Below are 25,974 nucleotides of genomic sequence, written 5' to 3'. Positions count from 1 at the left end.
GTGGGAGTGACCACTGCTGCGCGTGCTCGCTGGCGGGCACCAGCACCTGACTCCCAGGCCGAGGCTGCGTGTGTGTAGTGGTCCCCGGGGCTGCAGGGTTGGGCTGTTGGGCTGCCTTTGGAAGGAGCCCCTTCTGCAGGCTTCTGTGGTAGCTTAATGCTATTGTAATTCTTGGTTTCTGTGAAGAAAAGAAATTTTCGTTTTGTGCGTCCAGACGTACAGTAGGTGCTCACTGAGTATTTTTTTGAGTGGCAGTGAATGCACATGGAATAATTAGAAGTTTGTGTGGGAAGGAAAAGACTCTGTTTCCCTGGGACGTTTAGAAGACCTCCCGGATAACGTGGGGCCACCGAAGGAGTGCTCCTCCCAGGCTCTGCCCAGAAGAGCCGCTACGAGGGGAGGGAGGGGTACCTCGTCCCATTGCCCACCCTCACAGCCCCTCAGCGCTCTCTCCCCTTTCCCAGACCAGCAGAACACCTTCAGTGCTGGGGGTGGCCTGGAAGAACAGAGGGAGACCAGTCCTGGCTGTTGGAGGAGCCCGCCGCATGGACAGGGGAACTCGAACTAACTCTTGATGGCTGGACAGGGCTTGCTTAGGAGGACAGAGGTGAGGATTCTAGAGTGCGGTCTCGGAATCAGTGGCATCACCATTGCCCGAGGGCTCGTTAGACACACAACTTCTTGGCCTTGAGGGACCTAGGGAGCAGGAGCTCTGGGGCTGGGGCCCAGCAGCACGTGTTCAGCCCACACTGGGAGTGAATGTGGGGAGCGCTAATGCACACAGAGAAGGGGTCTGAGCCTCCTACGAGTGACAGGGGAGCCGGGAAGCCAACCTCTATTGTTCTAGATGCGTTGTTCTGTTGGTGACACAGACAGAAGACAGGACGGGGACAGGAAGGGCAGCTGGGAGGCATCAGAGAAGCAGATGTGGCGTGAGCTTGAGGTTTGCAGATCTCAGCCGCACTGTTGGTGGCTTTGGGGACAGACAGCAAAGCCAAATGGCCCTGTGACGGGATAGTGAACAGGCCTGGTGACACATTTAGTCTCGTGCACCCTTTTCTTTAAAATGTTTAAAATGATGTGTGTCCTGTCGTATTGCTGTAGGCTGGTCATGGAAAAAGGTAAGAAAGAAGCAAAGGAAGAGAAACAGAAATCTACCGTCCAAGACAAGCATTGATAGAAGGCATGTTTCCTGCTGGCCCTTTTTCCCATGCATGTTTCCTTGGGAGATCTGAAAGCATAGCATTCTGTATTCATTTGCATCCTGCATTCTTTGCTTGACAAAATAGCATAAGCATTTCCTGATGTGCTTTCAGGCTATCTCTTCTTATGGTCACAGGAGCTCCCGTAAGTTGGCCAGGGTGGTGCTGGTAAGGAAGGAGTAAGCGAGGCCCTGAGAGAAAAGGACTTGGTCCATGACCTTCAGACAGTAGAGAAGGCAATAGTCACACGGTCTGGGTGTGTCACAAATTACAAAGAAAATTTGTGTGTCACAAATTACAAGGCAAAAAAGGAGATGATGGGGCGAGCCATAGATTAAGATAGACTTAAAGGACAAATGACATTCATGACTAATCAGATTGCAGTGTCCAGGGATGTACATTTGGAGAGTAAAGGAATGCAAGGAAGTGATGACTACAGAAGTCAGTGTGTGACATGGGGAGGGGTCAGGTAGTGTCTGGCAACGTCTCCTTTCTTGACAGGGATATTTACAAGGTGTTGTCTTACGATAATTCATTAAGCCTAACGGGCAGTTTTCTTTGTTCTTTTTATTATTATTATTATTATTATTATTTTTAGGATTTATGTATTTGAGAAAGAGAGAGCACCAGTCAGGGGAGGGGTGGAGGGAGATGGAAAAGCAGGCTCCCTGCTTGAACAGGGAGTCTGATGTGAGGCTTGATCCCAGGACCCTGGATTCATGACCTGAGCTGAAGGCGGATGCCCAACCAACTGAGCCATCCCAATAACTGCAGATTTATGGGTTCCGTTTTGGTTGACTTTGAGGGCCGGCTGAGATGTGCTGTGGGGACAACGGCGATGGATGGCCCTTGCCTGAAATGGGGAAGTTCTGAAGGAGATTGATCAGGTCAGGAGTGCACGTGTGTCAGCCATGAAATATGTGTGGTGTGTGCAGAGCTGCGGCGTGCCCTGACCAGTCTTGCTCTTTCTGGTTGGTTCAAAGACACAGACCCAGTGGCGCCTGGGTGGCTCAGGGGGTTAAAGCCTCTGCCTTCGGCTCAGGTCATGATCCCAGGGTCCTGGGATCGAGCCCTGCATCGGGCTCTCTGCTCTGCGGGGAGCCTGTTTCCCTTCTCTCTCTGCCTGCCTCTGCCTACTTGTGATCTCTGTCAGATAAATTTTAAAAAAAGAAGAGAATCCCCTTCCTTAGCCTGGTCCATCTGTTTCTGTAAAGTACTGGTTCTTTTCTTTCTAAGCCCTTAGCCTCCCCACCCACTCCCAGACATGGCCCCTCTTTCCTCTGACTCCTTCCCATTGCTCTGGACAAGCCCAGGGAGGCAGTGACAGGGCCATCATGGGACGTACCTAGGAAAGGGGACAGTGGAGGAGCCCTGTGACCTAAGCGCACCCTTTCTCCAGGCAGACGTACTAGAGGGCTTTTTCTGACCCTGGACTTCCGAGGCCCAGAAGTGCGGTTTAGAACTGGGACTTGGGTTTCTAGCTGGACTCTGCCTCTCTCTGCCTGGACTGGCAGGTTTCTTAGAATGAGGCCAAGGCTCTGAGCTTGGCAGAGGCTGAGGACATCAGTGAGGAGAGGCTAGTGCTCACCCCTGCTCAGGAGAAAGGGGTCTTTGCCCTTACCCACCCTTCCCAGAAGGATGTGGAGAGACTCGTCTTTTGGGGATCAGTGGCCTGCAGTCCTTGGTCTCCCCCAGAGAGTTGTCACAAAGGGCTCCAGGGCTTCATACTGCCAAGGAGGAGGGGCTCCCCTTTAGGTTCCAGAATAGCACTGTCTGATAGTACTTCCAGCAGTGTTGGTAACGTTCCAAAATATCCTGCTCAACGTGACCATTAGCCTGGATGGCCAGTGAACAAATGAAATGTGGTAGTAATGACAGAGGAACTGAATGTTAAATTCCATTTCAATCAATTACAATTGAAGCTTAGATTGGCCCAGGTGATGAGTGGCTCCTTATTGGACAGCACAGTTCTAGAAGGAGTGGGTCTCTGAGAAAGACACAATGGCTAAGTCGAGATGTTTCAGAATTGCCTGCCACCCTCTTTCCTCCGCGCCCACATACACACATTACACATTTCAGGAAGGCCCTGGATACAATGTCCTTTTCTAACAAAGTCCACTGTTTAAATGTTCTTATCTTGAGCGAGGCAGAGCTGCTGTTGACCTCAAATGCACCCCCACGTATGGCCTCTCTTTGTCCTTGTGCCATCGGAGCTGAGCGGGGTAGGACCTCCGGAAGCATTGTACCTGGGCAGTCCGAGTCCAGCAGTCACAGGCCTCAAAGCCCTGGGGTCCCACCCTGGCATGCCTGTGCGGCTCCCTGCTTCTCCCCTCCAGCAGGAAAGAATCTGGTCCCTGTGGATGCCTGGTAGCTGACCAGTGGGCGCACTGGCCGTGACTGCGGTGCAGTTACGGGGCTAACCAGCCCACAGGGGCGGTTTTGATCTTACTTCCTAGTTGAACAGCTTGGCCTCAAGTAAGAAACGCTTTTACTTTCCAGAAAAAGGTGGAGGGCTGGGGGCAGTTTTGGGTTTCTTGGCTGTATATAGGTATGTATTTTTGAGCAAGGTGGGCGGTGGTGCTGAAGGGGCACTAGGTATTCATCAGATGAGATGGTTCCTTTACCCCCTTGCCCTGGCCTCCGTTTCCCCAGCATCCAGGGCCTGGAAACACCCTGTGATGTTTGCTGGATGAATGAAGGAGTCACTTCTGCCGGCAGAGCACCCTCTTCTTCTACTCTGTCTCTAGTCTCCTTCTGTTCACTCCTCCTCTCTCCCTGCAGTCCCTGCAAGCCCTTTCTCCTCTCTGCTCTCTTTCTAGCCCAAGCTCTCAGAGGCCTGCTTCATTTTCCAGCGCACTAACCGTTCCCTAGTGTGTCATGACCCACCACTTCCAAACATTCCAGAAAGTACCCCTGCACTGCTGTCTCCCTGCGGCCCCATGGCTTTTGGGACTCTCTGCAGGTCACATGAACAGTCCTCATCAACAGGGGAGTCACTGTCTCCTGGCCTGCTCCATGCGGATCTGGACAGAGGCCCTCTGTGCCCGCAGGATTTCCTGTGTGCTGGTTGCCCTCCGTCTGGCGAGCCTGAGGAGCGCCCCCTTCTGTCTGGTGACTCTGGCGATTCTACCCCTCAGCGCCTCCTGCCTGACTTTTTTACGTCTTCAGTTCTTTTTCTTTCTCTCTCTGTGTCTCTCTTTCCTTTTTTCCTTCCTTCCTTCCTTCATAGAGAAAGAGAGAGAGAGTCCCTTGCAGGCTCCACGCCCAGCTCAGAGCCGGACACAGCCTGCAGGGCTCTATTTCCCAACCTGAGATCACGACCTGAGCCAAAATCATGTCTGATGCTTAACTGACTGAGCCACCCAGGAGCCCCTTTAGTTCTTTTTCTTGTGCTTCTGCCTCTGCCTGCTACTCCCCCTGCTTGTGCTCTCTCTCTGACAAATAAATAAAAAATACACACACACACACACACATATATATCATGAAATTTACCATTTTAACCATTTTTAGGGGGCGATTCAGTGGCATTAAGTCTGTTCACTGTATAGTCGTCCATCACCATCATCCATTTCCAGAACTTGTTCGTCATCCCCAACAGAAACTGTTCATCAAACACAGACTTCTTCCCCCATTCCCTCAGCCTCTGGTAGCCTCTATTCTAGTTTCTGTCTCTAGGAATCTGTCAGTTCTAGGTAACGCATCGAAGTGGAATCATACAGCTTTTGTCCTCTTGTGTCTGGCTTTTAGCGTGTTTTCGAGCATCTGTCAGAACTTCATTCCCTTTTATGGCTGAGGAATACTCCCCTCTTCCCTTATGTGTACACTGCATTTTGCTTATCCGTTCACCTGTGGATGGACACTGGGTGGTTTCTGCCTTTGGGACAGTGTGAATAATGTTCTTCTGAACATGAGTGTGTCTACACGTATCCGTTTGACTGCTGCTTCCAGGTCTTCTGGGTGTACGCCTTAGGAGTGGAATCGCTAGCTCATAGGGTAATTTTGTGTTCACCTTTGTAAGGAGCTACCAAACTGTTTTCCCCCATGCGTGCCCATCCCTCCGGCAGTGCACCTTATTATTTTTTTTAATTCTTAATTTCAAACTACAGAGATAATGCCTGTTTGTGGAAAAACTTCAAAGGACGCAGAGCTACATGACGTACACAGAAGTGAACCCCTCCCGCAGCCCCACCTCTAAGATAACCGCTACTTAGGGTCTGCTGTGCACGCCTGTCCCGAGAAGCGAATACACACCAGACGCCTCCGCAAAACCAGCGTGGTGGGCACAAGGCCCACTCATTTGGCTTTTTCGTGTCATTCCGTGTTGGCCGCTGAAGGTCTTAGCTGCATGCTCTTCCATTTTGGGCATGTCTCTCGTGTTATTTATTGGTTCGTGGGTCCTGAGAGATGAGTGGGGGTGCTCCCCCTTGTCCCCTTGTCGCTCTTGCCAACTGCTCTGCGCCTACTGCCTTGCCCAGCTTGCCCACATGGGCCACCGTCTCACGGAATCGCAGCCTGTTTGGGGGAAAATGAGAGCTGAGCTTGGTACTGGGGAGGCCCTGCTGCCCAGAACCCCCTTCCCCACCGGGCTCAGGTATTCCCAACTCACTCTCCACTCCCGGGGCAGCCACGCTAAGCTAAGCTGAGCTGAGCTGTGAGCGGCTTTGGGAGGGAGGGCCACCCACCTTCTGGAAGGGGCCGCCTTGGCCAGGCATGCCCTCTCCTCTGGGAATTCCGGGGAGTCAAGTAACTTAGAGCTGGGTGGAGAGGTGAGCAGTGGGCTGGTGAGAGAGAGAGAGAGAGAGAGAGAAAGTGAGTCTGGGCTCTGGTGGTGTACGGCACTGAGAAGGTGCTTGTGGGGACGGGCAAGACATCCAGTGCCCCCCCTCCCATTAGGGAAGACCCAGTTTAGGCCTGGCAGAAGTCCACCTTTCAAGCCAAGGACCGGCCGTCTTTTGCCAGCACCTTTTTCTGCAGAGCCCCAGGCAGCTGGTGGGAGAGTACAAAGCGGCCTGGAAAATCCATAAACTGCATAATCAGCCCCTACATCTTGGCCGCTTGACTCTGTTTATTGCTTCCTGTCCCCGAAAGCCCTTTACAAACAGAGAGGCTTTGAGGGGGGTGAGCTGGACCTGGTGGGTGGCCTGCTCCTGCCAGCGGGCCCTGAACCCACACATTCTCCTGAACTCCTTGCTGCTGCCCCAGCAGAGCTCCGGGAGGGTGGGAGCCCCCGATCGCCTGAGAGTGGGAGAGGACACCTCCTGGCCAAGGAGAGTAAACCCCCAAAGAGCTGTTTACTTTGCAGCTGACGAAGGACAAGGATCCCATTTCTACCAGTTTCCTTGAGGGCCTGGAGGTGAAGCTGTGAGGAGGCGCAGGAGGGGAGAAGGTGAAAACCTTCGCCTCTGAACTGTGCAAGGTGGGGAGGGGAGCAGGGGACCATTCCCGGGGATCTCAGGACAGCCCTGCTTCCAAGGGCTATGGGACTTGCTCAAAACCTGGTTTATTCTTGTATTACTTTTTAAAAAGTTTTTCCTTTGACTGACTTTTCTCCCATCTCTCCCACCACCGCCTCCGGGAGGAGGGAGCAAGAGGTGACTCTTTGAGGGAAGAGCTGCCCCCAGACAGAGTTGCTCTAGACACTGCCAGGGTGCCTCTGAGGGCTGTTTGCTGTCCTTCCCTTGCGTCTAGGGGAGGGCCGGGGCCATGAGGCACCTGTGTGGCACCTGTGTGGTTGGGGGGGATGCTGTGCTCTCGAAAGGGCAGGAGGCATAGGTAGGCGGTTTTCCCAGTGCTGGGGCTGCCCCTCCCAGACAGATGTGGCCAAGTGGTCCCTCTCTCAGACCCAGGGCTCCCCATCTCGCACACCCTCTGCCTAGGGTGGTTGGAGGCCTCAGTTCTCATCCTGCCTCTGCTACCTTGCTCTTCCTTCTTTTACTTGGCTTGCTGAGATGACTGACCACAAGGCCTTGATTCAAAAAGCAGGGGGACAGGGGTGCTTGGGTGGCTCGGTCTTTAAGCATCTGTCTTCAGCTCAGGTAATGACCCTGGAGTCCTGGGAGCAAACCCCACATCAGGCTCCCTGTTCAACGGGAAGCCTGCTTCTTCCTCTCCCACTCCCCCTGCTTGTGTTCCCTCTCTCACTATCTCTCTGTCAAATAAATAAATAAATAAATAAATAAAATCTTTTTACAGATATTTAAAAAATAAATAAAAAGCAGGAGGATGGCTTGGGCTGTGTCCGGTCTCTGTGCAGACCTGCCATGGGGGGAGGCCGTGGGTCTGCTAGTACTTTCCCACTTGTCTAAGCAGACTTCCACAGCGGACCCGTGTGTGTCTGAGCCTGTCTTGGTTGTGCAATGCCGAGCGGCCCCACCCTCCCGGCTCCTTCCTGAAAGTGAAATGTGACTGCCCTTGCTCAAGAACAAAAGCCCCAAGTTCAGCCCCACATGGCAATGATTTTCAAGTGTGGCCACTTCCTCCTGTGGGGCCTACAGCTGAGTGTTGAGGACAGACCAGGCCCCGGACAGGAAGGTCCTGCTGGGGGTGGGAGAGGGAGCCTGGTGTTGGTCCCTCTGGGCCTGGGGCTGCTGTGGCAGAGGAGGCCTGTAGCAGGACGACTCCGTCTTCCCACCTCCACTCTGCTTCCCTGCTCCGGGGCCACCTCCACACAGTGTTTCTGCTCTTGCTCCAGGATACCCGGGGGCGGGGGGGGGAGGGGGGACCATTGGAGCCTGTTTCTCCCCTTGCCGACACAGAGATCAGAGTCCCACCAGTGTAAGTTCAGTGTCAGTAAGTTAAGTGCGGTAAGTGGTTGGGAGTGTGGGCTTTGGGGAAGAATCCTGACTCGCCACTTCCTGGCTGTGAGACCGCAGGCGAGTTAATTCCTCTGTGTCTGTCTCAGTCTCTTCATCTACCAGATAATCTGCTTCCTACCCTGCGGGGTTGTTCCGAGAATCCCGTGTAGGTGAAGTGCCTCACACAGGGCCAGAGTGGGTCCCTGCCACATGGGACGTGCCCAGCCTGGAGCCTGGCAGAATGGAAAGGGCTGGTGGACCCCTCCTCCCTGCAGCTCGCCCCCCTCACCCCCCGCCCCCCTGTACTGTACCGTACTGTAAACTGTACTGTACTGTAACTGTGCTGTAAACTGTGAAGTACGGTGCACACTTAAAGCACCACCATTTGGGTCAGCTGGCGTGTTTTCTCAGAGTGAGAAAATAATCTATTTCAGTATCCTTAAATGAGGAGGGTTAGCAAACCATAGCTGGAACTCCCGGCTGTGTCCCACTGTAGAAGCTGGGCTTCCATTCTCTCCTTGCCTGCTCATCCTTCCCCCTTGGTTAATTTGGTGGGAGCACACATAGCTTCACCATCTGCAAAGGTGGCAGGAAACTGAATTCACCCTGTGTCTGTGGGCCTGATAATCCCCACAGCTCCACTGTTATGTATACATAGCCCTTGAAGGATGAAATCAAGCCTGTGTTTACTGCCAGCAAGCAATGCTTGAGCACTTGCTAGATACATTGTGAACAAGGAACCAACAAGGAACCCAGGGACTAAGGAACAGCCAGCTGCTTTTCCATCGTCCCAGCGATTGCTGGCTGCTTCCCAGGCTGTTGCCTCACAGCCCTTAGGTCTGGATAAACCTTGCAACCCACCATAGGCTGGGGCTGTTCTGGCCACGCCTTTTGTCCGAGCCAGCCCCTCATGCCCACTCTGTGACGGGAGGAAGAGCATGCAGAGTCCGCACATCCCAGGCCGGGTTTTTCCCCTTGAGAGACAAAGCGGGTGCAAGTCTGGGCTTGTGGGGTGATTTGATAGAGCCTTTGTTTGCTGACTGTTGACTAAGCCCAGGTGTGCAGACCCAGTGTTTATAGAATCCTGGTTGTCTCCGGCTGGAATGAAGCAAGTAGGTGCTTGGGAGAGGGGGAGGTATCATGGATAATCCAAAAGTCATTTGTTTAGGGCCTGGAGCCAGAGAGAAGGTATTTTTGCAGATCTCCCTAAATCAGTCTGACTGGAACTCTCTTTAATGCGTGCCTATAGTATACGGGCCATGAAATTCAGTCCGGACACCTGGGAACCATCTGGGGACTTAGGGCACACACAGAGGCAGTCAGTGGGGAGAAGGGCCTGGAGATCATCTCAGTCCTCCTTGCCCATTTTTCAGATGGGAAGCTGGAGGCCCCGGAGGTAAAATGACCTGCCCAAGGTCAGCCGGCTGGTTTGTCATGGCGCTAAAACTAGAATCCAGAGCTTTATATTGCGTCACCCTGTGAGCTGGGGGTCCTCACACTTTACTGGGCATCAGAATGATCCGAAGAGCTTGTTAAAAAGCAGATTCCCAGCACCCCCTCCCCCGAGATTCCGATTTAATAGTGGGGTGGAGAATATGTGTTTTTAGCAAACATCTCAGGGGAGTCTGATGAAGTCTCACCCCCCTCTGAGATACACGGCTTTAATGCAAAGAGTGTTTGCTTCTGAGACTGATAGAAAAGCACATTAACATTTCCCAAGAGCAGGCTGGAAGCAGGAGGGGAAACAGGCAGAGCTGCAAACAGCTCAGGAGACAAGAGCGCGGGGGCTGAACCCGGGCTTTAAAACCCTTGAGAGGAACCAGTATGTCGGAAGATTTGACAGGCATGCTCGCTCTGCCATGTAAGGCCACGTGGGCTGGATGTGGCCCAGCCCTGGACAACCTCTGGGTCACACATAACTCGGTAAAATGGCTCTGACACTGGTAGAAGGCCGTGATAGACAGTGCTAGATGCTCGTGGACGATTAACCCGCACTCTGTAAATGACAGGGTCTCTGATGATGTGTAACTTCTGGGGAGGGGAGGGGCTGAGAGACTTAGTGTCCTTATAGAACAGACTTCTGCTCAGGGTCTCATGTGAGGAAAGGGGTGGTTCTGGTTCTGGTTCTATAGCTAAGAAAGGGCACAAGTCTTCCAGCCCTGGGTGACTGGAATACAGCCACTTCCTTCTGCAGACCTCGTGGTTTGTACCTAGTACAGTGCTACCTTTCTCAGACCCAATCCACCACCAACCCCACCATGTCCTTGCATCCCTGGGAGGTTTCAGTGGTGGGAGAGGTGAGACTCATTAGGGGCTCTTCCTGTTTTCTAGAGGTGGAGACTGAGACCCCTGGAGGCAAAGAGAGCTGGTTATGGGACCCCCAAGAGTTCCCGCCCCCTTCCTCTGACTGTCAGATTTGAGGGCCAGGGCTGGCAAGCCCCACTGGCCCAATGCCCTTCCCTGCGCTACATTCCAGGTGCTGATCCTGCCAGCAACTGGGAAGGCGGTGCCTCTAGTTCTGGCCCGCGCTGGGTGGGTCAGGTCAACCTGAACTCACCTTTGCTGCCCCAGACACTGTAAAAGCCACTCTGGGCACAGGTGGGCGCCTCCCGCCGCCCTGCCATCAGCCTAGTGAAGGGAGTGGCTCGCACAGGCGGCCCTTAGGGTTTTGGAGGAGAGTGTGACTATAATTTTAATTCGGAGTTGGGTGAAGAGAGGAATGACTGAGCACCTGGGGGCAGAGGGGAGTGTTCAGGAAAACCCTAATGAACGTTGTCGCTATCCCGTGGCCTCATGAGCGAACGGGTCTGAGGGAGCTGGTGCATGTTGCATGCGAGCTACTTTGGCATCACTAGTGCATGCACCACATGGACAGGGAGCACTCTCCCGGAAGTCTGGGTTCAAATCCCAGCTGGGATCAAATCGCAGGCCCAGGAGCTCTGGTACCTTTGGCAATAGGCGCCATCTGGAAGTGAGAACATGCTATTTCTTCCCGCTGTCCTCTCCAGGCCTCTCCGGAGGGCACAGGTGGGCCCATGGCTGTGTGGAGGTGAGGCGGTGTGGACAAGGGAGGGCCTCAGGTCTAGAGTAGATGCCCGGCGCTGGGCGCCGCAGGCCTTGGGAGGGGAGCTCAGCTGCTGTGCAGGCTGAGAAGGAGCTGCGGGGAGGAGGGGGGAGTAGCCTGTGGTCGGGGAAAGTAGCTGGCCTGGTAAGTGGCTCTAAGCAATCCCATCTGCTGTCTGGGCCGGCCCTTCTTGCTGGGGTGGAATTTCTGATGGTGTCTTGGCTGCCAGAGGGGGAGGGCCCAGTCCCTCCCAGCCACAGCTGCTGCCTGTTCCTTTGAAGCTCAGGGCCAACCACCACCTCCCCAAGGCTCTGCTCCCCAGCCCTGGGCCTGCATTCCTCAACTGCCAGAGGCTCTTCTGAGAAGGCCAGTCAGCTTGTGTGCCTTCGTTCCTTCACCCCTGGGGATGGCCGGGAGCCCCTCCCCTAGAGGGCAGGCCCCCAGGAAGACTGGGAGGTCTGGGCCACCCAGGCCCCAGTATATTCCAGTCCCTTCTCCCCTAGGATGCATAGCAGAGTATGGGCAGGAATGGGGCTGTTGGCCAGCTCTGTGCTCCACTCAGGGCCCCAGAGCCCCCCAAGTTGAGGTCCTGGAGGCCCCTGCTGGGAGACCTTTGTGCTGCATACTGTCCCCCCTTCGTACCACAGCCAGGCCTAACTCCTGCATCAGGCTCTAGACTCAGTCCCAGAGAAGTGTGTGGCCTTGGGGCCTTACTAACAGCTTCTCCAGGCTGAGAGCATCTGTGTGGAGCCTGTGTGTGCCCATCGCAAGAATCCCCCTGGAGGGGAACCCATCCTCAGAGGAACAGGTGTCCCATTCTACAGGTGAGGAAACTCAGTCAGAGAAGCTCCACTCACCCAAGCAGTGGTGATCAGAATGAAAGCTGAGGTTGGCCCAGAGCTAAAGCGCCTCCGTGACGCCATGCTCTGCAGCCTCTTACCCCAGACTCCGCAATGTTCACAACCAACATGCGGCTTCCCCTCTGTAAGGAGCTGCCTGGCCAGACCTGGCCCTGCCCTGCCCTGGAGGACACCCTCACACTGTGGTCTCACCTCTGGAACAGCGGCGGCATCAGCCACCGCCTTACCCACCGCCCTTCATTCTCCCCTGCAAGGCCACCAGGAGGTGGACGGGCCCCTGAGCAGGAGGGAGCCCTGGGGGGAGAAGTAGTGCCCAGCTTCCACTGAGGCAGAACTGGCGAAGGCCTGCTGGGCAAGTGGAGGCAGGAAGGATGGTGTTGGGACTTAAAGGATTACAGAAGTTCTAAAGTCCTACAGGCTTTGTGGTGTGCTTTTTCTTGACATTTTTTTTTTTCTTGTCATCATTCAGTTTTTGTTTTGTTTTGTTTTAATTAGAGAGACAGTGTAAGGAGGAGGTTAAGAAGAGCATGGACTCTGGGGCTATGCCGTTTGGATTCAAATTCTGGCTCCGTCACTGACTGTGTGATGCCACGTAAGTTATATCGACTCTCTGGGCCTTAGTTTCCTTATCTGTAAAGTGGGTCTTATAATTCCTTTACTTGGAGGCTTAGAAAGTATATGGCACATGGTTAGCACTCATAGACATTTGCTATAATGATTTTTAAAAACTGAGTCATGTCTGTTGTAGATAATATACATAGGCAAAAAGATGAAAAAATCACTGGCGTTGCTGTCCTTTTGCTATTTTTTACAGGTGATCTGCTTATTTTACTTTTAAATCAATGAATGAACATGAATCAAAATGTAAAAGAGATACAAAGATTTACAGAGAAAAGTTTCCCCGATCTGTCCCTTATGACCTAATTCCTCCCAACAGAAACCTATAGGATCAGTTTCTTGTGGATGTCCTCTCCATACATACATATACCATAACATACTGTAGTCCAGTACTGCCTTGCCTTGTTCCCCTTAGCCATGGGTCTTGGGCAGGGACACCTATAGAGATGCCTCATTCTTTGTTCACTGTTGTAAACAAAAAATGTATCCTTCCATGATACATAGTAAATGAATTCCATAGAAGTGGGATTCATGGATCAGTGGGTGAGTGCACAGTGTGTATTAGTGTGGGGGCAAGGAGGCAGGAGTCAGACTTCTGTTCCCAGGACACTCCCCTGCTCACCCTGAGCACCCCTCCCTGATCTTGGTTCCCTGACCTGGATTCCCTGGGGACTCTCAGATACTCAGTTGTGTGGCATCCTTGCCTGACCACCTGTCCCAGGGGCTCAGAGACATCTGGGACTGTCCAGACTTGAGAGCTCAGCCCCAGACCATGCAGGTCCTGCTTCTGGAGGGACCTGCAGCCCAACTGCCTGAAGGAGAGGCCCAGGGAGGGGCCACTGGACCCTCTTTCCCAAGAAGATGGACCTGGGCCAGCATGAGCTCATGCCTGGAACTCGCCCAGCTTCACTGGCCTGCACCTGAGCTGCCAGTGGCTCCCTTCTCTGAGTCTGGGCTACTGACCTGGTCCCAGGTACACAGATGTTCCTGTCAACCCAGAGGGGTTCCTCCGGGGTGCGGCCCCTGAATAGGGCAGTGGGGAGCAGCACCCCTTCTGTCCACAGACGTTTGATCTCCTTGTAGGCTCCTGGCTTGAGCGTCTTGGCTAAGCTGATAGAATTTGTTGATGGAGAGAGGGATTGTTGTGGAAATAGTTTTTAAGAAGCTCAGGTCGAAGTGGAAAACAGTTGGTCTTCTCGGCAACTAAACAACCTTGGTGGAGTGCGAAAAGGTTTTTGTAAGGAAATGGTCCTTCCTTCAGGATAAGGCTTTGCCTGCAAACTGCAAACTTCTCCTTTCTCTTCCCTTGCTCCCCCAACACGGGCCCTAGGCACCCCCAGCGTCCCCCAGGGCAGCTTTGCTGCCCCGTTGAGGACTCAATTCCGGTTTACTTGAGTTCTTGCCACATGCCTGGCTCTGTGCTCAACTCTAGGAATACGGGAGGGTGGGGGGGGGCAGGGGTGGTGGATGGATTTACAGTGTGATTCAGAAGTCAGACCTCCCAGGCTCAAATGTCGTCTTGGCCACTTAGCTGTGTGACCTAAACAAGTCCCTGTACCTTTCTGTGCTTCATTTTTCTGTCCATAAAGTAGAAATCACAGGGACAGTATGCACCTTGCAGAGCTGCAGAACAAGGATGGTAAGAGTGAACATGCAGAAGACACCTGGAATAGGGTTGGCTTGGAAGGAAGCCAGCAATAGTGTAAGGGTGTCATTCCTACTATGACCATTATCCGACCAAGGTGAGTCAAACAAACACCACGTTACTCATGCCTGAGGAGCTTCCTCTTGGACTTTTCAGCTGGAATGCAGAAGGGGCTTCTTGATGGTGCCTTTTATGGCAGCCCAGCCCTGTACTGGGGCCTCAGGAGCCCCAGGGAGGGACGAAGGTATCCTTGGGATTGAGGCTTCAGGACCAGTCCTTCCCTAGGGGAGGGACCTTATTAATTTCCTTTGAAACCTCTTGCCCTAGGCCTTACCTTGGCTCCCCTTGCCTACACACCTGGCCATGGAAATTGAGACAAGAGAGAGAAAAATTAGGAAAGCAACTGTGTTTCTTTTCCTTCTTTTTATCTTCTATAGATTTTTAAAAGATTTTTTTCTGGGAAGGGGACCTTTTGTTCTGCCCCAGGCTTAGGTTGGACTAAATGATAGGGCATGGCCCAGATAAGTTAAGTGGGCAACCGAAGGTCACAAAGCAGGGCGAGGTATTGCTGAGTCTGTTGCTACTCCTCTTTCTCTTGCTCCTCTCAGGTCTAACCAGGCCTCCTTTCCCCACGCACTGTGCTCATCGTGCCCCCAGAGGTGGGCACAGGTGTGGCTGCCCCATGGCCTGGTCCCCTCAGAATGAGACTGGCTTTGTCGCCGTCACCCCAGCAGCTGTGGCCGGTTGAGTTTTCCATTAAGCCTTTACTGCGCCTTGGGCAGGAGCAGGAGGCTAGGCATTTAAAGGTCACCCGGCTTTTGAAGCTGCAGCGACATTAATAGCTTGGGAAGAAAACAAGCCTGTGCAGGGGCAGGAGGACAAGGAGCCTCTGTCAGCACCGCCCCTCCCCCACCCGGCTGGGCGCGCGGGCTCGCATGTGCGTGCATACACACACACACACACACACACACTCACACCCTCGTGCGCCTGCACCCACACGCAGACGCTAAGAGCCTCTCTCCGTCTCTTGGGTCCCCACCTTCCTTTCTGCCCCCTTTGGGGGCCTCTCCAGCTCCGAAGCCCAGAGGCTGAGCTGGACTCCCTGTGCCCTGCCCCCATGGCGACTGGGGTGACAATTGGACAAGGAGGCAGCTGCCCTTCGGCTGCCCGGCAGCCTCTCCATTAGCGCTGCCATTACCCACTTGAGGTTTCCCCGGGACTTAACCATGGTTACACAAGCGTCCCAGGGGTCACATGACCTCATTCTGGCCCCGCTGGCTTTTGCAGTCCGGATTCCTGATGAGACAAAGTAAGCCGGGACCTTGTCTTCTCGTCCGGGAAAGAAAGGGCTGGCAAGCAGGGTGCATCTCGCTTGCCAATTCTAATCACTTGGTGAAGGGCTCTGTGGGATCCACAGGACAATAGCAATACCTGGATAGATTCGTGATGTCTGTCAAGGACGGGGGCGCGAAATTGGTGGCATGTGTGTGCCTTGTGTTTCCCACTTGGGGAATAAACTATTCTGAAGCTCTTCCAGTGTTGGCTTCTGAGACCCTGGGGCTGGTTGGGTTCCTCTCCTTTTTAGTCCGAGGTGGGGGGTGGGGCAGATTTTTGGGTTCTGGGAGAGAAGCTGCTCTGTCTGCCCTTTCCCCGGGAGCAGCTAGAGCCTGGGCCCTGGGACACCACCTAGTGGCCTGGCATGGCGGTGCCACTGGGCTGGGCCCAGACCTGAGGCGAGACAGGCCAGTGAGTTCCTTTCTGCAGGGCGGGATCACAGCAATTACAGATGGATCACAAGGTCTGGTGTGTCCCTTGTCCCTGGGGGATTTTCAGAGGAGGGAGCCAGAAGTGTGTGGAGACAGAGATGGCCCCTGGCAGTCCCTCCTCCTTGGAGGAGACGGGGTGGGGGTTGGGGAAGGAAAGTGCAGGCAATTGGGAGCTCTGGCCTCCTAATCCCACATCTCTTCCTGAGGTCTCCTGAGTTCCCCCTACCTTTCAAGGCTGGGTCCTCCTCAGGGACAATGGAATGTTAAGTGAGATCTTGAGGGGGTTGACTTCCTGTCCCCAGGAGCTGACACTGGCTTGGCAAAGGAACCATCCTGTCATCAGCCTCATGTGCCTTATAAGGGAAGAGGCCCTCAGGTCAGGCAGTAGGAGGCTTCTGGGACCTTAACCATGGTACTGACTGCCTTGGCCTCAGTTGTTTCATCTGTGAAGTGGGATAATAATCCATACACACACACACACACACACACACACACAGAAATGTTAGCTTTTTCATGAGGACTAAATGAAGGCAAACAGTGAGGGAACGTGGCAGATAGGGCTGGTGCTTGGTAAAATGATGCTTGAATAGGGGCCCGAAGGAAGGGAAGGAGGGAGCATGTCGATAGTCGATATCTGGGAGGAGATGGAGGCCCCTGGAACACCTGGCTTGCCGGTGGCTGTGGGAAGGCAGTGGGGGACACCGACAGGCACGGTCATAGCAGCGGAGATGGTGAGCTGCAGCCAGGTCCTGTAATGGTCTTGAAGATAGGAAAGATGGGGTTTGCTGCCACTGGGTGTGAGGTGGGAGAGAATTCGAGCACTCAAGGAGTCACCTGAGCTTTGTGCCTGAGTCACGTGGAGCTGCTGTTCTGAGATGAGGAAGGTGGGAGGGGCAGGGTGGGTCTGGAAGGAACCTCGAAGTCGGACGACCCATTCTGTCAGCTGCTGTGGGACATCCAAGTGGGCGCAGCAGGTCAGCTGTGCGGTGTCGAGTTGAAGGGCATGTTCCCAGGAGGCCTCTGGGCAAGAGAAATTTGGGAGCCTGTATTCAGCGGGTAGATGGTATTTAAAGCCACGGGACTGGATAAGGTTGTTCAGTCTGTGAGTGTAGCCAAGGGCCAAGGTCTGTGCCTGAGGCCATGGCAACTTGTCTCCTTGGGTGCTTACTAGCTCCGGACCCCCACAGAAGCTCCATCACAACATCCCTTCCAGGTGGCATTATACCTGTTCTTACAAATGAGGACACTGGAGGTCAGAGAAGTGAAGTCATTTCTCCAAGTCACACAGCTCTGCTGACCCCAGTCAGAGTGGGAGCCCAGGACTCTGGCTCCCGGGCTCTCACAGGTCCATGGGGACCCTACCTGGTCCTGCAGGAGACTGGCTGGACTGACCTTGGGCAAGGTCAGGAGAACAGCACTTGGGCAGCTGGCCCACCTCCCTGGGCCAGGCCAGGAGTGACTCAGGCCTTGGCTGTCTCCTCTCACTTGGAGTGAGGATTGGCAGGCTGCTATCCCCCTCCTCCTGGGCCCGGATTCCTTCATGGGGAAGTGGAAGGCCTGGCTCCCTGGGACCTGAGGGAGGACAGGTGTGGGATTTCTGTCCCCCGGTCACTCAGAGCCCTGAGTTTAGGAGAGCTGAGGAGTTGGCCTCCAAGACCAAGACATCTAACAGGCTCAACGGGTTTCATTCACTTCCACTTTTCAGAAGTGGGTCAGGGGTTATCTCCCTCTGGTGTCCTGCTAGCACCTGGCAGCTGGGGTTCAGAGAGGTGGAGCAGTTTCCCCAAGGTCACAGAGCCAGCTCTGGGGCCAGGCCAACAGACACCCCACCCCCAGTGCTGTCTAGGTCACATCTCCTCTGCTGGAATGTCAGCTAGGCCGTGCCCAGTCTTCTGAGCCTGAGCCACACGTGGCTGCATTTCTGAGGTTCCTTGGCTCCTAGCCCTCTAAGCCTGACTGGGCACTTTTGGCCCCTAGGAAGTGGGTTTCTAATTCTGGTCTCTCTCTGTACTGGCTGTGTGACTTTGTGCAGGTTGCCTGACTTCTCTGAACTGGTTTCCACAGCTGTGGAATGGGGACTATTGTGTCTATCTCTGAAGTTGTAATAAAGATGAAATGTGAAAGCGCCTGGCACAGGCCCGTAAACCAAAGTCGCCTGCCTTAATTCTTCCATGTGTTTTAAATTGCTTTTCATTTGAGCCATGCTGGTTGCAAAAGAGAGCCTGGCCTGGATGAGACTGACCCCGATAACGGCCCTTCTCCCCACTCCCAGCCATGCTAGCCTACCTCAGCCCTGGCTTCGCACTCTGCACTTGAGCTCATTGAGGGAGGGTCCTCACAGGGTGAGGGGGCTGGCATTGCCCCACCTGGTGGTAATTATAGGCAGCTTGGCTTTGGGACCTGTGCATTCTGGCAGAGCCCTGTGGAGACGGTATTTCTGAACAACGAATCCCGTTTCCCCACACTTCCCATTAGCGTTTCTGAGCCACTTTCTCATCGGCATGCGATGGGAAAAGTCTAGGCTTTGCCACTACTGGCCACATGTCTTTGAGCCACTCTGACAAGTCTTGGGGGTTAGGGTCTTCATGTGACATGTGGAGCAGGCTGTGGGGCTGGCCCACGGTTGGCAGCCATGCCATATCATGGCGCACACAGGAAGTGCTGCTTTTCTAGGCTTCGAACCCGGGGTAAATGGAAGAGGAGGCGGCTTGACCTGTGGTGTCTCCAGCTGCCTAGGCCAGCCAGCCTCCCCTGGTGCTTCGAGGAGCAGTACTTCTAAGGCCTGAAGGACTTGCCCACCCCTTCCACTCTGGGGAAGGGTTTGGCCAGTGTCCCGACTGCTCCTGGCTCTTTGCCAGGCTCCTGGGACAGTGGCAACACCAGTCAGGCAGCTTGCTCTGTTCCAGGCACTACTTGGGTGATGATCTTGTTTCATTCTCATCGACGTCCCATAAATACAAGTGAAGGCACTGGGCATAGAGAGGAAAGGACACTCCGAGGTCCCACAGTGGGGGAGCGGCAGAGCAGGGACGGCAGCCTGACTCTGAATCACTGTGCTTCCTGTAAACGGCAGGAATCTTCCTGACACTCACAGCCCAAGGGCCCGATCCAGGGGGCTGCTCATGGGGGAATGTGGCCCCCATCATCTTCCTTCTTCTTCTACCAGGGCTGGGTCAGGTCCTGGCTTCTTTCTCCACGGGTTTGCCCTTAGCCAAGTGAGAGTCAAGTCCCTCTATCTCTTAATAAATTGCTTGCAGGGCAGCGAGAAGGTGGCTTTACTCCAGAGAGGGTGTTAACACAAGGCACTGACCTGTATGTGTGATGACGTCAGCATAGCAGATGGCAGGCCGAGGTCTTTTTTTTTTTTTTTTTAAAGATTTTTATTTATTTATTTGACAGATCACAAGTAGGCAGAGGCAGGCAGAGAGAGAGGAGGAAGCAGGCACCCACTGAGCAGAGAGCCCGATGTGGGGCTGGATCCCAGGACTCTGGGATCATGACCTGAGCCGAAGGCAGAGGCTTTAACGCTGAGCCACCCAGGCACCCCTTCCCGAGGTCTTTGTTAGAGGCCTCAGCGCAGGTTTCCAGAGCCCAGGACAAAGGTGGTAGCTCTAGTGTAGCATTCTGGAAGAGTCAGAACAGCATCCTCTGACCTTCTGATGTGGCAGAGGTGGTGGAGACATGTGGACATGGGAGTAGACCTGGAGTATCTAAAGCTGGCTATGGGACGCCATGTCATACTTGGCTTCCTTCCTGTGCTCATTTTCATCCCACTTCTCAGACTGACCATTTGAGGTCACCCCTCTGTGTTTCCATCTAAAATGGCTTTGGCCTCTCTGGGCTCCGAGTTGCTCGTTTGGGAAGACAAGCCGGTGAAAGAAGTTGGGTAATAAATCGTGCTTCACCCCGGGAACAGAATACTACTCGGGCATTAAAAATGATGCAGTAGATCTATACGCTCTGACAGGAGAAGATGGCTACATAAATTATTAAGTGGAAAAAGATGTTGTGTAGAATTTATGGTTTGATCTCATTTCCATAAAATAAATGCATACATACGGTAGTGGAGGCATAGAGAAAGTCTCTGGATGTAGATACACCAGAGTGTTAGAATAGGTGTTTTCCAGAAGCTGGAGGGATTATAGTTCTGTGACATCAGTGTCCAGAGGCTGTGTGGGGCCCAAGTGCTTCTAGTTTTCCATAATTTTTAAAACTATTTTACCTATTTATTTATTTGAGAGAGAGAGCAAGCCGGGGGAGGGGCACTCTCCTGTGGAGCCGAGGACATGACCCAGCTTGGCACAGTCTGCTTCTCCCTGCCCAGAGCCCAGTAGAGCTCAATCACAGGACCCTGAGATCATGACCTGAGCCACCCAGGCGTCCCTAGTTTTCCATTTTTCAGTACAGCCCACCTCTCTGGATGGGGCAGATACACACCCACCCAACAAGCCCCAGAACAGGAGCCCTGGACAATTTCCACATTCCTCTAAGGAGTCAGAGGTTTGAAGGAGGTTAGCATCTTAGCATGGTGCCCCTGGGAAACAATATGCAGTCTCATTCCAACCTAGGCCAGGGCAGACCGAAAAGGGACAGAAGGAATCAATGGTAGCGCTAGATCTTCTGACCTTGGGGTGAGTGAGAGCCCATCTCCTACACCTTCCACACTCCTCTGCTCTGGTCCTTCTTACCACCCACCAGCTGTTTGACAGCTGAGATCATGGCAGGCAAGAGCATCATGCTGATTTGGTCACACGAATGTTTCTATGTCAGCTGTTAAGATGATGACCCCAACTCCTAGAAAAGGAAATCTAGCTTTGTACCTGTTGTGTCAAACTTAAGAAATATTCTTTGATGGAACAGTCCCCTAAGGCTGCCACTTTTCTACAATTAACAAAGTTACTGTAAATCTTGGAATAAGCATGAGAAAGTCAGAATTTGAGGGTTTTTAGATATATTCAACTTTAGGTTGATTGCACTAACAAAAATGTGACCTTGGCAGTGATGTACATGCCTTGTTGTGAGGGGGCTGGACAGTTTTCTGATGCAGATTTGATGGTACTCTCCACAAATCGGAGGCCGTGATGGTGGGATCATCAAGTTGGGACCATGATGTGGGAAGCAGAGACTGGGTGGACTGGAGACCAGAGGGCAGGATGGGGCCTGTACAGAGCCCCTCCTGCCTCAGATCCTCAGGGCTACTCGGTGGTAGGAGTAGTGGTTGAGACCAGTGGCCATGGTCCTGGTTCAAATCCTAATTCCTCCCCTTCCTCAGCATTTGTGCCTCATTTTCCTATCTGCGAAATGGGGGGATACTAGCACCTACCTCATAGGAGTGTCAGGAGTCAGCCCACCCAGAACATTTAGGACGGTGTCCGGCCCAGAGTTAGCCCTTGCTAAGAGGTAGCAGTCCTGTGCTAGAACCCTGGCTGTTTGACTGTTGCCGCTGGAGAGAAAGCACAAAGAAGCTGTTCTCCGGTGCGAAAGGCATCCCGCCCCTGACTCTGCCTCCCTCTGTTTCAGGTGGGACCCTCGGCCTCAGGATGCCCGAGGGGTGTGGATGACCAGCTGCCCCGGCCCGGATGCCGCCGCCCCGCGAGGGCCACTCCCCGAGGGCCGCCGGTGGCCCTGCGCCCTAGCCTCCCCACCCGGGGACCCCGCGCGCCCCGCCCCCGCCTGGCCGCCCAGGGTAGCGGGAGCCGCGGGAGGGAGCCCCCCGAGCGCACGGAGCGAGCGGCCACGGCTCAGGGATCCGGGGGCAGGGGCTCGGCGCCGGCCGCAAACATTTTCCCCCCGCGGCTCGGCAAAATGACCAGCCTGTTCCGCCGGAGCAGCAGCGGCGGCGGCGGCAGCGGCGGGGGCGGCTCGGCCGGGGCGCGCGGGGCCGGGGCCGGGGCCGGAGCGGCTGCCTCGCAGGAGCTCAACAACAGCCGGCCGGCCCGTCAGGTGCGCCGCCTCGAGTTCAACCAGGCCATGGACGACTTCAAGACCATGTTCCCCAACATGGATTACGACATCATCGAGTGCGTGCTGCGCGCCAACAGCGGCGCAGTGGACGCCACCATCGACCAGCTCCTTCAGATGAACCTGGAGGGCGGTGGCGGCAGCGTCTACGAGGACAGCTCCGACTCCGAGGACAGCATTCCCCCGGAGGTAGGGGCGTGGCCCCGATCATTCACCGCCAGGCCCGAGGCTGTCCCAACCTCTTAGTGGACGTGGGTTGTTAGCCCTGGGTTGTAACACGCGAGTAGCCACTTTCTCGCAGGAACCCCGTACCCGAGCCGATCAGTGGCCTTTTATGGGCAGGAATCATGCAGTCAACAAACATGGCACACCTAGTCGGTGGTGTGCCAGGCACAGTACCAGACCCCACTAAGGGGGTCATCAGAATTGAGGAGCTTGTTAAAAAAGCAGACTCTTGGGCCCTACCCCAACATACTGAAGTCCAATTCCAGGCTGGGGTCGTCTAGCCTGTATTTTCCTAGAAAGGCTCTTTTTTGCCCTTCTGGGTGTCCCCCTTGGCCAAGGCAGACTGAGTTTCTGCCGGCACAGAGCTCGCAAGACTCAGGCCATAGTAGCTGGGAGCGGCCAGTGCTTTTGGTGGGAGAAGTGGGAGCAGGAGAGAAGGATGGCTTCCCAGAAGAAAGGATAGCCAAGCTGAGGCCCAAAGAAAGAGTGGGGAGTGAGGGACAGGGTGTGCAAGGCAGAGGGAAGTGCTTGTGCAAAGGCTCAGAGGTGAAACAGAGCGAGAGTCACAAGGGAGCTGGCAGCAGGACCATCTGTCAGGACCTCTGGAGCCCGCAGAGACCCAGAACTTGAAAAGACCAGGCCATGGAGAAAGAGCCTAGGGAACGACCAAAGAGGAGTGACCTCAGACGTACTAGTTAAATTCCTCTGAGCAAGGCATGATGGCGGTGGCAGCTGGCAGTTTCTGAGCAGTTCCCTCCTTGATCAGTGAAGTTGCAGGGGGAGAGGGGACCATCTTGGTGCCTCAGGGTCCACCCGGCCCCACCGAGTCCAGTAAATGTGACCCCCTGGTCTCTGGAGGGCCTGCTGTGCTGGGTGCAGAAGGGGCACACGGAGCCTTCCCGTGATCGGGTCGCTGCCTGAGGGGGCATCTGGGACATGCGGCCCCGGACAAGACGGAAGGGCCCAGCAGATGGCATTTAACTCTGCTCTTCACTGAGTCCCAGCTGGTGCCGGGCACCATCCCACAGGCTTTAGATGTCTCTGTCCTTGCAATCCTCTTACACTTTGTGAGACGGTGAGTATTATTATCCTCACTGACGGAGAAAACTTAGACCCAGATACGGCTTCAGATTCCTGGTCCACACAGCCCCGCAGGCATCCAGGACTGTCTTGTCAGCCAGAGCCCTCCTGCAGGCCAAGACCACCAGCCCATGTTCCCCTAGTTGGTTTAGCCTGGGATTTCTCCCTCCAGGTGGAGGAGAAGCACTGTGGGCAATGACATTTGCCTCATTCCCGTGTCACCTACAGCATCGAGGACGGTCCTGGCAGATAACAGGCACCCAGGGAACGCCTGTTGAGTGAATAAATGTTGCTCCTGTCTTTGCACAGGTTTCTTTAGTCTCTTTCCTTGGGAGACCACTCCTTTGAACTGCCTGGATTAGCCAGTGGAAGCAGTCTCAGAAAACCCACATCCTCTTTGTGGAAAGGAGGGGTGAGTGTGTGTGTGTTTGCAAATACATCCTTTAAGTGTGAGCTGGAAGGAGAGTATTCTGCATCCTCTGACCCTTTCCGCAGTCTCGTTGATTCTGCGGTCGGCAGGTAGGGTAGCATAATCTTTCCTCCTTTGACCATGGCCTCCGTATCCACGGGCCTGTGAATCTCCAGGGGTCTTCACCATCCCCTCAATAGGCCTGCACTGTGTGTGCTTCTGTTTTTCTAAGACTCTTGCTTTCCGAATTGAGCCCCTTCTCAGCACCCCTCCTTGGCTGTTGCCCCAAACCCCCACCTTTGGAGCTCCGCCCGGCCCATCGGCAGGCAGTTCCCGAGCCAGCGGAAAGTGCTTCAGAAAATTTATGAGCAGCAGCTGGAATGACACTAACTGCTGACTGGAAAAAGGCCCCTCGCTGGGGGCTGATGGATGGTTGGCCGGCCCGGGGGGCATCCTTGCCACAGAGAAATATGTCCTGTCAGATCAATGGCCCAGACCCTAGCCCCCAGAGCACCTGGCAAGCATCCATCACCCACACTGAGTGAAGCCAAGGGGCCCCAGAGCTGAAAATTTCAGCACCTTTAGAGCCAGAAGAACAACCTCACTGTGGCTGGTGGGGTGGTGGGGAGAGAGGCTGAGGGAGGCCAGGAACATGGCTGGGGTTACTCTCCCCAGAGACTCGGGATCAGCCTTTCTGGAGCGTGCCTGGCCTGCCGCCTGCCTCCTTGGCGGTTCCTCATTCTTTTCCAGGAGCCTCTGATGAGCGTCTGGTCTTGCAGCCCCCAGAGGCGGCTCTGAGGAACAGGCGCGGCTGTGAGGGGAGGGGGGCCTCCTGGGGCCCCCACGGAGGCCTGATCTCCCTGAGTCTGGAGGCGGGCTGCTACAGGCCAAGGCCTAGGAAGCCCCAAGCAGCTTCCTTCGGCAAACAGCTCTCCCCTCCTCACCATCTCCCTCACACCAGCCTCAGTGGGGCCAGGCTGGCTGGCCACTGAGGAAGTTAGCTTCAAGGCTCCCTTCAGGATCCCTGTCCCCTCCCCGAGCAGCAGGGTCCGAGGGGCAGGGAGTGAGGGATGGGGACAGAAGCAACACTGTTCTCTGGGTGCGCCAGCTAGGTGCTGAGCCACTGTCCTATGCCAGGCCCCTGAGGTTCCCCCATGAACTGGACTGGAACTTGCAGTGTTCTCTCTCTTTCTCTCTCTCTCTCTCTCTCTCTTTTTCTTCTGGTGGAAATTTGGGCTAAGGAGAGCAGTGGCCCACAAAACAGCTACATTCTTCTTTTTCAGCAAAAGCATCTGTTTAAATACTTTCCGCCTGAAAGGAAAGAACGTTAGTGCATTCCAGGGCGGGAGGCCTCCTTGGGTCAGGCTGGCCGTGTCTGCACAGTGTGGCACGGTGTGTGAGAGATGTGCTCACTTGTGCGTGTGCCCGCCCACCAGCCCACCGGCCAGGGTGTCCCTGTGAGACCTTGTCTGCCCAGGCAGGGGTGGGCTCAGGGCGGGCAGGTGCCCCAGCAGCCCGGCCGCACCCAGGCTTTTAGAAGCAGTTCAGCATGATTTCTGTAAGCTCACTCGGAGTTAAAATGCAGGGCCTCTGAGCCAACTGACGGCCTCTGAGCCCTTCTCGTGTTCTTTGGAGGAGATGGGAACAAAAGTGGGGAGCAGAAGACAGGGAGCTGGAAGCTAAGGTGTAGGCCAGCTGGGATGTATCTGACCTGGGATCTCCTGGTAGAACGTTGCCTCCTGTCCTGCCTTCTGCTTTCTGCCCCAGACTCCTCTGTGGATCTCTGGGGAACGATCCAGGTCAGTCCATGGAACAGGAACTCTGGGCCTTGCTGCGCCCTTTGCTTTTCCCTGCCCCTCTATCTGGCTTCTGGATGTCCAGGAGGGAGAGGCATCCTGGGTACTCCCCTTGCTACCCTCTGCCCTAAGAATCCAACCAGGGCGTGTGGGGATTGTGCTTAAAGGATGGATCCTTGCTCTGGAGACCATGTCCAAGTTGAAGACTCACCTTTGAAAAGAGCATATGGCTTTGCCATGTCACTTACCCTGGGTCTCAGTTTCCTTATGTATAAAATGGGGTAACGATCCCTATCCTACCTTGCCAAATTGTTTGGGGTTCAGGCAAGATAACCGATGCCGAGTTACTTTGAGAGAGTGTACGAATGATGTTAATGTTATTTATCAGAAGTTGAAGGAGCAGGAGGCTGGCTGAGGACAAAGCAAATTGGCATTTCAAAGTAACCCATGTACCGAAAAGTACAGGAACCATACATGTGCGGCTCAATGAAGTTGCCCCAGACCCGGGTCAGGAAACATCCACAGAGCCTGGAATCCCCCTGGTGTCCCTCCCA

General features: G+C 54.5%; 1 protein-coding gene across 3 annotated transcripts in view; it reads left to right on the top strand.

The window, feature by feature from the left end:
• CUEDC1 (CUE domain containing 1) overlaps positions 1-25,974 on the top strand; it is an 81,890-nt gene that overhangs the window by 39,332 nt on the left and 16,584 nt on the right. For 2 of the 3 annotated variants that reach the window (XM_059147680.1, XM_059147679.1), the window contains 2 exons: positions 12,416-12,512; positions 21,470-22,099. In XM_059147680.1, coding sequence (XP_059003663.1) covers positions 21,755-22,099 — 345 coding nt within the window. In that variant the 5' untranslated portion in view covers positions 12,416-12,512; positions 21,470-21,754. The remainder of the gene's footprint in view (positions 1-12,415; positions 12,513-21,469; positions 22,100-25,974) is intronic. The other variant, XM_059147681.1, reaches the window with a different exon arrangement.

Source organism: Mustela lutreola, chromosome 15 (genome assembly GCF_030435805.1).
Source record: "Mustela lutreola isolate mMusLut2 chromosome 15, mMusLut2.pri, whole genome shotgun sequence".
NCBI classification, from domain to species: Eukaryota; Metazoa; Chordata; class Mammalia; order Carnivora; family Mustelidae; genus Mustela; species Mustela lutreola.
Note: the sequence above shows the minus strand (reverse complement) of the source record. Positions and strands in the feature narration are given on the sequence as shown.